General features: G+C 40.1%; 1 protein-coding gene across 1 annotated transcript in view; it reads right to left on the reverse strand.

Annotated features, from left to right (window-relative positions):
• LOC144693710 (ubl carboxyl-terminal hydrolase 18-like) overlaps positions 1–12,012 on the reverse strand; it is a 54,251-nt gene extending 42,239 nt beyond the window's left edge. Inside the window, exons 1-5 of the mRNA XM_078563635.1 lie at positions 11,419–12,012; positions 6,480–6,644; positions 6,180–6,356; positions 3,219–3,395; positions 1–92 (exon numbers count right to left, since the gene is read on the reverse strand). The exon at positions 1–92 is cut by the window's left edge and continues 44 nt beyond it. Coding sequence (XP_078419761.1) covers positions 1–92; positions 3,219–3,395; positions 6,180–6,356; positions 6,480–6,644; positions 11,419–11,640 — 833 coding nt within the window. The 5' untranslated portion in view covers positions 11,641–12,012. The remainder of the gene's footprint in view (positions 93–3,218; positions 3,396–6,179; positions 6,357–6,479; positions 6,645–11,418) is intronic.
• Positions 12,013–12,551: the final 539 nt, after the last annotated feature.

Consider the following 12,551-nt stretch of genomic DNA (forward strand, 5'->3'; position numbering starts at 1 on the left):
AGATTAGTGTTTTGGTTACTGCAACCTGTTACATGAGCCTGCATTGTATTTCCAGAAGAATACAGCCTTGCATCATTTTTGAATTTTCTTTCCTGAAACAGATAAATATGGAGTTGAATCATCCTGGATGCAACTTTATCCAAAGGTTTGTAGTGTATGAATGATAAATTACTACTGATAAGCCATTCCATGAAATATAAGGTGAAGGCTATAGATGTCTAGCAATAAATTTGGGAGCATAAGATCAGATATTTGGAATACATGTAATTGTACCACCAAGTTAGACAGATGTAGACTGTTAGCTCTGCACTTTCCAATACAGCAGTAAGTAGTTATTGTTGGACTGCTGAAACCCCAATCTAGGAAACTACTAAGGAGAAGCCAAATATTGATGTTTTATTTAAAATGAGATCCATATTATTATAGCTGAACTAGATTTTAATAAATTGTTCAACCACAAGTGTGATAGATTGTGCAAGACTGACTTTCGCAGGCCTCACCAGTTCCTCTGGTATTGAAAGAGGGCAAAGGACAGGAAAGAGAGGGTTGTATCCTTGTGTAAGGATATACAAGCCTTGGATGAATGATCAGATTTTCAGTCAACGAGGAGATCTAGGCATGCCAGAGTGGGATGACATAACTGATGCTCAGTGACTCTAAATGCTAAATGAATTGTAAGCAGTCAATTTCTTTGGCTTTTGCTTGCTCTCATGGCACCAGGAGGAAATTATAAAGGCACCAATACCTAGGGAAAAAACAGTGAAACTGTTCAAGAGATTCACTGATTCCTCTATAATAGTAAAGACACAGCGAAAACTCCACACTATTGTCGACCTTCCGAAAGCCCTGAGTGTGATTTACTGAATCTGGATCCGGTTAAACAGCTTTTGTCAAACAGGTCAGTGGTCAGGGTTCTTATTTCATCATATGCAGGCAATCTGAAGTAGTACAGAAAATGATTTGCCCAGATACTTCCAAACTCTCAACATAAATCAAGTTGTTACTACATGCAAAGGGTAATTTTGCATTCCTATGCTCATAGTGCAGAGTCATGCTCAAAAGGAATATAGATCAAAGACAGGACTATAATTTTGTAGCCCAATTCTCAAAACCATTGGGCCAGATTTTCAAAGGACCACTGGATCAGAACTCAGTGTGGATGTGATTTGAAAATTGCAGTCCTGGATGTTGTCATAGAATTCCGAGGACAATTCCGAATTTTCAAAGAATTAACCGGGAGGGGGGGGGGGGGAATGAAAGGGCAAACTGCACACTGCCAATTAATGGGCCTTTAAGCTCCTTTAGGAACTTAAAGGGGTGGGGCATGTGGGCAACCAATTTTGAAATCTAATTTTGGTGATCCTGAATATTCTGGCACACGTTACTGTCCAGCTGTTGGGGTTGCTTCAGGGCCAATAAAAAGTTTGTTTCCATTTGCGTTGAAATGATATTTAAGAGATCAACTCACCAGGCTGAACTGTGGGGTTCGGCGTCCATGGCCAGTTTCCTGTACTTCTTTACTGGCACGAGACAGGCAGCTCCTGCTTCCTGGAGGTACTTGGCATCTCTAATTGGGGTCTGAGTTAGGCTCCTGGCCAATTAGGCTATTTGCATTTGAACATGGTGTCACTCAGTTCAGGCACAGGGTTGGGACCCGAAATTTATCTAGGTGTCAGCTTCCTGACCCACTTCAAAAATCCAGCCCATAGGGTCTTGAAGGCTTTAGAAGTGTGGGGTTGTAGAATTAAGCCTATAATTATGTTCTTCTGAGGAAGCCAGCTTGCTTCTTCCTCCAAACTAATCGCTATTTCTGGACATATTTATCTATTATCTTAACATTGAAATGATTGAATTAAAATTTTACAGTTTGAAATAGGATAGAGCTCTGTTCCTGCTGCACTTGTATGATCCCCAAATACCTAAAAAATACAATTATAACAGGGCACACAAACAACTGTAGCCATTATAGAGAAATATTGCCTTCAAAGTTGCTGAAAGCGTGAGCTGATAAAACCATAGTAAGGGAAACAGAGCATCTGGGACCTGAGTGAACAGGACAACCAACAGTGTATCTCCTTAATTAATCATATAGGAGAATTGCAAAATAAAAACTGGAAAAACCGAGAAAGGAAAATTAAAGGAGGTGAATTCAATGTCGGGCACAGAAAGAGAAATAAGTGAGGGGTATCTCTTTAGGGTAAAAAGATTGGATTAAGAGAGAGAGCAAAAAACAGAAAGCAAAATTAACAAAGAAAAAAATTGATCTATTTAAAAACCTGAAGGAATGAAACTCCACACTTGATAAAGTTAATTTTTGGTATCAGAGAGGCGTATTTGCAGTCAGTGACATTTATCACAGTGCCAGATGAGTATTTACTCGACTTGTAATGACAAGACCAAAGTTCCAACAGACAGACACAAAAGGTTTCTGGAAAAAAACAGTCAGATTAAGGATGAGCTACAGTTGTAGGGAAGCTAACAGCGAGGAGGTGCAACTTGGGACAGCCACTTTTGGCATTTAACCACACATCTGCCATTTGTTTGCAGTTGCTATGTTATTTACCCATAAATAACAGCAATGTCATTAGCCTGGCTATAGTTTTGACAGCACATTCTGATCCATTGTTATGAGGAGGGTGTGAAGGTATGGGAAATATTTCCAATGGAGCAGTGAAAGCTAAGAAGGGATTTAATATAGATTTGTAAAATATTTTGAAAGTGTAAATAAGGATAAACTATTTACTCTAGCTCTGGAGCCAGGGACAGGAGATCATTAGTTTCAAACTGTCATTGAAAAGGAATGAAAGGTAAATAGAAACTTCTTTACTCAGATTGTAAGAAAATGGAATGCTTCACCAGAGAGTTGTTGAGGCAGACAACATTGGATTTTTCTAAAAGGAATATGGAAGAAATATTTAAAGTAGAGGAAAATTCAGGGCACTAGGAGAGGACAGAGAATCAAAGATTAGTTCCTCCAGTAAAGTGGACTTGCATGGCGTCCTTCTGCATTACAAATTCTTATGGATCTCCCTGGCTGAATGTAACTCTTACAATTGCTTTGTGGTTCAGTATTACACAGAGAAAAGAGTTATATTCAACTAAGGATCATGAAATCTGGTTTTTTTTTTTAAGAATTAGAGGCTTGTCATACTTCCAAAATTGTTGCACAATTTACAGATACATCAAACAATTCTTGAATTCAATGATGAGATCACTACCTTTGATACATCAGAAATTGCTTGGACATTTAGTTCACTTGTCTTTACCGAATATCTAGAACTTGGATTCTTTTCAGAAGGGTCAGTGTTTAAAAAATCTGGTCCTTTGTTAACTCTACGGCATGGTACTCCTTCATTAGTCACCCCACTCCTCCAGGCTTGATTGGTGTAGTCTCTCTGTGAGAATCAGCACAGCAATGTAAAGCACTCCTAACCCTTACAACAAGAATCACAAACACAAAACAAGAGATGAAGTTAATTTTTGAAATCAATAAGTACATTACAAAACATTGAACAATTACACTTGGCATAGTTTCCTTTCTGGGAAAACAGGGATCTTGCTTTAGCCCATGAAATGTGTTTTGACTGTACATTATTGGGTTGAACTCTCTAGAAGTCATTCCTCTCTCACTTGTTCCACTGTATGACTTATCTAGAAATCTTTGCTTTTATCAACAAAACACATATATTACATCAGCACAATATAGCATAACCTGATATAAAGTGAATCCATTATAAAACTTCAGCTAAAAGCAAAAAAGCTTCTGCATATCACTGGCTCTCTATCCAGCTCCACCTGTCCCACCCCCCTCAACCAGCTTATATTTCACCTTATTTCTATATTTCTTAGTTCTGATGAAGAGTCATATGGACTCAAAACATTAACTGTATTCCTTTCTGCAGATGCTGAGATTTTCCAGCTATTTTTGTTTTTATTGTATAAAACTTCAGTTATTGTACGAGCTTACAAACTGAGAGCGTGGACCTTTAAATAAAATCAGACAAGATTAGTAAACTTGCCAGAAAAGTAGTTATCCAATATGACTAATGTAAAGGAGAAGGGAATTCAGTAGGAAAGCCATAGACACCTTGAAAGCCTGTTTTGCAAACAATTCAAGTTGAAAAGCTTTGAAAAGTGAGACAAGGCAAATTCTTTGGATTATTTTATCTTCCCGCTAACCACAAGCCGAATGTTTCAATCTAGCTGCCAAAGCAATTTCTAGTCACTGGAATAGCTGTTTCCTGCTGCTAAATAATATAATCACTGGCATAACACTTCTGGCATCTCATCCCCACCTACCCCCACTCCCCCCCAATCACACCGTAAATACAACCTCTAATTGTCTGCGAACACTCACACTAGGAACTCCCCCACTTACCTACACCATCTCCTACCTGCCTTGGAATCTTTCCATTCAGCAAATGATCTTCATGCTATTTAAAAGCCACCACTGAACCCTTAAGCAGCAGGAATTTTTTTTACAAGCACCTAACCATTGAAATAAATGGTACTGGAGGAAACCATTCAGCCCATTGTGCCTGGGCCTGTTCATTGTCAGATCCCACAACCTTGCCCTCTCCCATTTGGAACCATGCAAATTTCCTACACAGGGTAGTAGTTTACAGCAATTAAACTGCATGTCCTACAATTGCCTCATGATCAGAACCATGTGGAATTTCAGCCCCATATAGTTTAACTTATTAGTGAATTGGATTTAAAAACAAAAATAAAAAACATGTATTGTGGATTTTCATGACCACAGGTTTTATTTTAATATAAATTTTAATGCATTTTCAGAGGTACCTGTGATTAGATCCATACTATCGAACCTGGAATTTATGCCACCTTGTGACAAGTGAGTGAAACTGTTGTCCCTGAGCAGTGACGGGACAAGATTACATTAGAAATGGCCTTTTGCAGCGAGTTACAATCTGTGGCTGTTTAGTGCTTGATCAGGAGAATTAATGTTTCTTGAGGAAAGATCAAGGAAAACAAATGTGAACTGGCCATAATCTTCCAATCCTCCTTAGATACGGGATGATCCCAGAGGACTAGAGAATTGCAAATTCTCTTGTTGAATAAAGGGCGGAAGGATAAACCCAGTAACTACAGCCAAGGCAGTTTAACATCAGTGGCAGAAAAAGCTTTTGGAAATGATAATCCAGAAGAAAATTAAAAGTCACTTAAAGAGGTGTGGATTAATTGAAGACATCCAGTATGGGTTTGTTAAAGGCAAATCAGGTATAACTAACCTGACTGACTTTATTGATGAGGTAGCAGAAAGGATTGATGAGGGTGATAACAGTTGATGTCATGTTGGGGAAAGGTACAAAGTTGTGTTCCTGGGGTTGATACCAGGACCATGGATTTTCTTGATGTATATTACTGACCTCTACTTGAGCATAATTTCAAAATATGCAGATAACACAGAACTTGGAAGTACTATGAACAATCAAGAGGATAAAGATATGTTTCAAGTGGATGCAGACAGGCTAGTGGAAAGACCGGGCATGTGGCAGGTGAAACTTAACCCAGAGCTGTTATTTTGACAACAGATTCTGGCCCATTGGTATGAGGGGAGTGTGAATATACTGGGACTATTTCAACTGGAGCAAAGAAGGATAAGAAGGGATTTAATATAAATTCTTTTTAACTGTAAAATGTTTTGATAGTGTAAGGAGAAATAAACTATTTCCTCTGATGTGATGCCAGCGACAGAGGGGACCATTAATTTCAAACTGTCATTAAGAAAATGATGAAAGATAAACAGAACATTTTTTACTCATTATTGTTGGAGGTTAGAATGCCTGATCACAGAGAGTAGATATGGCGAACATCATTGGATTGTTTTTAAAGCAAATTGCTTAAATATTTTAAGCAGGGGAAGACTCAGGGAACTTGGAGAGAGCAGGGTATCAGGAATAGTTTTGGACTGTTCCGGTAAAGAGCAGACACAGTGGGCATGCATGGCTTCTTTCTGGGTTACAAACTCTTATGGATCTGTCTGAATGTAACCTTTATGATTCCCTTGTGGTGCCAGTATCTCATGGAGAAATGAATTCTGAGAATCATGCAATCTGGCACTTTATTTAGGAGAGGTTTGTCATGCTAGAACATGGTTGCATAATTTATTAATACATCAGCCAACCAATTAATGAAATCAGTGGTGAGATAACTACCTTTGATACATCAGAGATTGCTTGGACATTTAGTTCACTTGTCTTTACCGAATATCTAGAACTTGGATTCTTTTCGGAAGGGTCAGTGTTTAAAAAATCTGGTCCTTTGTTAACTCTACGGCATGGTACTCCTTCATTAGTCACCCCACTCCTCCAAGCTTGATTGGTGTAGTCTTTCTGTGAGAATCAGCACAGCAATGTAAAGCACTGCTAACCCTTACAACAAGAATCACAAACACAAAACAAGAGATGAAGTTAATTTTTGAAATCAATAAGTACATTATAAAACATTCAACAAACCTTTGGTATATCTGGGGTTATGTGGAGATTTAGTTCACTTGTCTTTACTGAATCTTTCAAACTTGAACTCCTTTCAGAAATGGCCAAATTTGAAAAGGCTTCTCTGATGTATGGTACTTCTTTATTAGTCCTCTCGCTGCTCTGGAGTTGATCGGTGTAACCTCCCTGTAGGTATTAGCACAGCAACGTAAAGCACATCTCACCCTTACAACAAAGATCGGTTCTTCACATAAGCACAGGAGATCACACTTACCTTAGGTTCCTTTCTGGGAATACACGGGTCTTGCTTTAAGCCATGAAATGTGTCTTGACTACACATTTACTGGCTGAAATCTCCAGGGCCTGAATTTTGCATTCCTAGGTCGGCGTGCGTCTGACCTGAATGCGCATAAAATTGTACAAAATGACGTCAGGCATGCGTCCCGACATCATTGCACATGAATGCAACATTGAGCTCGGCGGGCGTGCACACAGGAGTCAAAGCCGTGCCTGCCAACAATTAAGGAGCCAATTAAGGTCATTAAAAAGCCTATTGACCGCAATTTTACATCACCCGTCCACTTTTACGGTTGGCGGATAGACCAACCAGCCTGGTGGGCTTCACGTTTTTCCTACAACCTTGATCCAGGGCAGGATGAAATGTCTGGGGTCAAATATAATAAAAGAAAGATGCCTGGTGACTGAGGTTTTTGGAGTTCTGTTGTGAGGCGCTTGAATGTGCTGCACAGACACAGTTGCTGCATTTTATTCTTCTCGTTTAATTTGTACAGGCCTGCAGCTCCCTGAGGCCGCTCTGCAGCAGGTGTCTGCCTGCCTTCAGTGAGCTCATTAGAAGCGCCTACCCGCACCCTCACTTTTCTCGGCATCCGCCCTCTTCCCGCTGCCCCCAAGCAGTGCCGAGCCTTTCTCAGCGCGTGTTTCACGCTGGCTGCCTGTTAATTGGCCAGCCAGCGTGAAATTGCATTTGGGGACCGATCACGGCTGGAACCGTATTTCATGTCCGCTTCCGGGCCCGCCAATTGTATGCGCCCGACAAGCGAGATTCAGGCCCAGAAGACATTTCTCTCATGTTTGCTCCATTGTATGACTTGTCTGGAAATCTTTGCTTTTATCAACAAAATGCACATCAGTAGAATAGAATATAATCTGACATAAAGAGAATCTGTTATAAAACTTCCGCTGTTATGCTGGGCTACATTCTGCTGCTTTAGACCCTGAGACAAAATCAGAAAAGGTTATGCAATTACTTGTGGGGAGAGGGGGGCAGTGGCATAGTGGTATTGTCACTAGACTAGTAATCCAGAGACCCAGGGCACTGCTCTGGGGACCTGGGTTTGAATCCCAACATGGCTGATAGTGGAATTCAAATTCCACAAAAAAATCTGGAATTAAGAGTCTGAAGATGACCATGAAACCATTGCTGATCGTCATAAAAACCCATCTGGTTCACTAATGCCCTTTAGGGGAAATCTGCTGTCCTTACCTGGTCTGGCCCACACATGATTCCAGACCAGCAGCAATGTGGCTGACTCCAAAATGCCTTCTGAGCAAGGTCAATTAGGGATGGGCAATAAATACTGGCCTAGCCAGCAATGCCCACATCCCATGAATGAATATAAAAAAAGATTAACATAAGGGAAGATAGTTCCCTTCAGGTAAGCTTGTTTTGCAAACAATCTAACTTATCAAACTTGCTGAATAAGGAAACATGATTAAGCTTTTTGTCCTGCATTCATCAGGACACTCAATATAAAGGGGAAAAACAACAATTTATACTGTATGTGTGAAGCTGATTGGTTCGCAAGTAGCATTGCCATGGAGAATGCATATGGTGACTGACAGTTAACTGCCAAGCAATGTTTGAAATTTAAACCAGGCAGCTTGACCCTGATTGGTGAAGGCATTGCCCTGAGGAATGAGTCAGCGAATGGCTGTCACTTATTTTGTTTAGTTGAAACAGGCGCAATTATGTAAATGTTCTGTCTGCAAAGAACAGGGCCCTGTGTATTAATATATGTAGCTTCCAGTACATGCAAATGTGCCACACTGTGAGCCCAACTGAAAATCTTAAATTGGTTGTCAGTGTAATTCTTAGCTCACTGAGGATTATTTAGCAAGTGTTGTCCAATCCCAGAATCACATCCAATTGTTGGACACTGTGATTTGAGTTTTGCAAACACGGGCTGGTTGGGTACAGTCTGTACTCTGCCCATCGCAAACAGCAGCTGGAACATGCTGTTTGATACAATCCACCAGTCTTTGGGACGCATGGCCTACATACCTAGTTTTGAGAGAGGACAGGAAAGATATACTTGAATGGTTCCAGTGATGAGGGGCTTCAGTTACAGGGATAGATTGGAGAAACTGGGATTATTTTCCTTAGAGAAGGGGAGTTTGATAGGAAATTTAATAGAGATGTTCAAAATTATGAAAGGTCTAGAGTATATAGAGAGAACTGTTCCCAATGTCCAGTACAAGAGAACACGGACTTAACGTGATTGGCGAAAGAATCAAAGATGACACAAGGTAAAACTAATTCATGCAGTGAATGGTATCAATCTAGAATGCACTGCCTGAAAGGGTGATAGAGACAAATTCAGTCATGGCTTTCAAAAAGGGCATTTGGTCAGCACTTAAAGGGAAAACATATTGGAGGGCTATGGGTAAAGGGAGGGAGTGGACTTGCTAAATTGCCTCTGCAGAGCTGGCACAGGCTCAATGGAACAAATGGCCTCCTTCTGTGCTGTAACCATTCTATGATTTTACAAGGCATATTGCAGATAGGATATTGGAAGCATTGCATTGCATGCATAAGCTAGGAGAACCGTGGTCTCCTCTGGATCTGGAGAATATATATAGGTCTTCCAAACTGTGCCCTCAGAGGGGATGGTAATTTAACCTGTGGTTTTAAGGGCATAGCTTGTAGAAGCCTTTCATGGGTCAAAGCTGAGTAACGGAAACCTTAGATTCAGCCCTGTGAAAGGGATTTTATTGGAAGTATGGTCCCCTGAGATGACGTCTGAGGATGAACAACCTTTTTTTAGACACCTAAAGGTTAGGTTATTACAATGGCCAATACAAGTGAAAACTAGAAGCAAGTGCCTGAGGTTTCCACTCGATTGTGCTAGAATTTTCAGATTCTCTGATACCAGCGTAATAGTGCAGAAGCGGAGGAATTTTAAGCACAAATTACATTCAGTGCAACTTCCACAATCTCAGATGTTAGTTTGATAAACATCATGCTAGATACAGGTGCTGCCCACAAAACTGACCATGCCCCAGCATGAATTAACCATTGGGAGTTTCCACTAATTGCACTTGTCTGCAGGTCATCCAAGTGGTTCCAAACAATTAGCTGGAGCTTTTGAACAGAAGGGTGTGAATAGAAAAGATTTTGAAGGATTATTTTTAATTCACTAAGGAACTGACTATTGTACCATTACCTAATTAGAAAATAATTTTCAGTAATTTAAGGACAGGTACACACAGGATTGGATTGACAATGTGGTTTTAAATACATATTGCTTGTGATAAACTCATTTTCTGCTGTACTGATCAAATTTTACCAAGTTATCACTCTTAAATATATCATGGATTTTTTTTAAAAGCTAATTTTAAAAAGAATTGTTAAAACACTTGATTGTGCTGTTGCATGTCAGATTTTGCATTTGGTGATATGAAAGTTAGTTTAAGCGGAAACTCAAGATGAAGAATACTTTTCAAAACAAGTGCAATTTTGGGCATAATTTGTTCCAAAGTCACCAATTGGAGGTAGAGTTTCCATTTTATACAAAATAAAACATTTTCATCATATCGATACTGATAATTTATTGTGATTGATGATTGAGATTGCAGTAGGCCTGTAATGAGTAAATGCCACCAACTTGCCTTTGTACCCAATTGTAATGCAGAAGGTAGATCCTATATACAATACATTATAGCAGTAACTGTATTTCAAAATAATTAATTCTAACAAAGTACTTGGAAACAACTCAGAAGCCATGAGATTCATGATGTCCATCTATTCTATTCAATCATGGGTCATCTATTGGAAATTTTCTAAAATTTGTCAAGCATCCTTTTCAATGTTATGAGACAAGTGACACACTTCCTCTTAACATGAACAATTAGCTATTTGGGAAATCAAAATTCTGTGCAAACCTGGCACACATGCAGAGTCAATTTGATGTCAAGTTCAGTTTGGCAGCAATGAGGGGCAGTCAGCAGTATAAATCAGGTCTAGGATCTGTGTGCTTTACTTGACCTATCATGTTACAGAACCATATCTCTAGTGCAACAGCTGACTTTTTCTTTGCTAAACTGGTGTTGATGCTGCTTACCAAAATGCATGCACCCTACAACAACAACTTGCACTTTTATAGTGCTTTAATACAGGTATGGTAAAATCGCCCAAGGTGTTTCATAGCAGTGTCAACATTTGACACAGTGCCACATAAGCAGTTATTAGGACCGGATGGTTTTAAGGTGTCTCCTATAGGAGAGGGAGATAGAGAGGCTGGGAAAGGTTTATGGAGGGACTCCCAGAGTTTGAGTGATTAAAACTGTGGCCGCGCAAGAGGGTTGTAACAGTTAAAACAGTTGTTTTAGAGTCAAAACCACAAAATGTTGGAAAAACTTAGCAGGTCTGACAGCATCTTTGGAGAGAGAAACAGTTAACGTTTTGAGTCCGTGTCATGAGTTTTTCCAGTATTTTCTGTTTTTCTTTCCGGTTTTCAGCATCGGCAGTATTTTATTATTTGTTTTAGAGTCTTTGCCAATGACAAAGAGAAATGAAAAAAACAAATAGGCTTAAGACCAGATGGGGTGAAGAAAGCAAACTTACAAGTGGCATTCCCTCCTTTGTGTGTATAAAAAGCTTTTAACCAGGGCTCCGATAGTTGGCAGTGAGAACAGTAGCGGATATGAGTTCTGCTATTACCTGCGTTGTGTGCCAGTTGCCCAAGTGTCTCTGGACCGACGATGGCGGGGTGCAGTCCCGGCGTATAGAGTTACCCGGGTTCCTGGAGCCGGGACTGGTCTCTTGGTTGATTCTGGCCGGAGGTGTGGAACTCCGTGTGTCCCGGGTATGTTCCATTCTCTCACAAATCCTGCTGCTCTTACCCGGGGAGGAGGATTCTGCATGTCTGGAACTCCTACGCATCTTTGTGACTGAGGCCAGAGCGAGGACGATCAGTGATTTCCCCGAAATGGCATGGGCGAGGCTGTTAAACTTGGCTGACTACGTTTCACAGAAGCTGACTTCATTTTTTCGCCATTTTAGGATAGCTAAAGAAAGTGAAACTCAGGGTTCCTGTTTTCCTACACGAACTGAAGCCTGGCAACAAACACCGTGGCGAATGCAACAGCTGAAAACATTTACAATATTTAGCTTTTTTAAATTTCAGATTTCCAGCACACTTATTTTATTTCTCTACCAAAATAATTCTCCCAAAATCAGGGCAAGAATTCAAGCGAAGATTGGCCACCTCGGGCTGACTGGTTGTGAAACCGGTAATTCTCCGAGCCCATTTCAACCGAAAGTGGCTCGCAAAGTGATCGACCCCGTGATAGCTGCAACATCATCACGTTTGGTGAAATAACAAGACAAAATATACCAACAGCTGGATAATGTTTATTAATTGTTTTCCTTTGCTCACAGCGCGAGTAATTTTGACTTTGCGCGATACAGAAACGCGGGAAACCAGCCCCTTCTGTAAAAAAAAACTCTCTCGATTTTCAATTAGTAGAAAGGCGGCTGACTAACTTGATATCGCCGGGTATTACACTATCACATTCTCTTTGCATTTCTGAATTTTCTGACTGTGGAACGGGTGCGTTTATTTGTGCCAGGACACTAGGGGGAACATTTGCTGCACGTGTGTAGATGCATTTGGTTAAATTTGTATCTGTAACTTAATTGATTTCAGATACCCCAAATTGCCCTTTAATGAATTCACTTTGGTTCGGACAAGACTTAAATCAATTAAGGCAAAGGCAGAATCCTCTAGATAGTAAAATTTTAAAAGAAGTTCAAAGGAAGACAATGATTCTTTACAATTTCTTGATCAGTCC

The sequence above is a fragment of the Cetorhinus maximus genome, chromosome 19 (assembly GCF_964194155.1).
Source record: "Cetorhinus maximus chromosome 19, sCetMax3.hap1.1, whole genome shotgun sequence".
Classification (NCBI taxonomy): domain Eukaryota; kingdom Metazoa; phylum Chordata; class Chondrichthyes; order Lamniformes; family Cetorhinidae; genus Cetorhinus; species Cetorhinus maximus.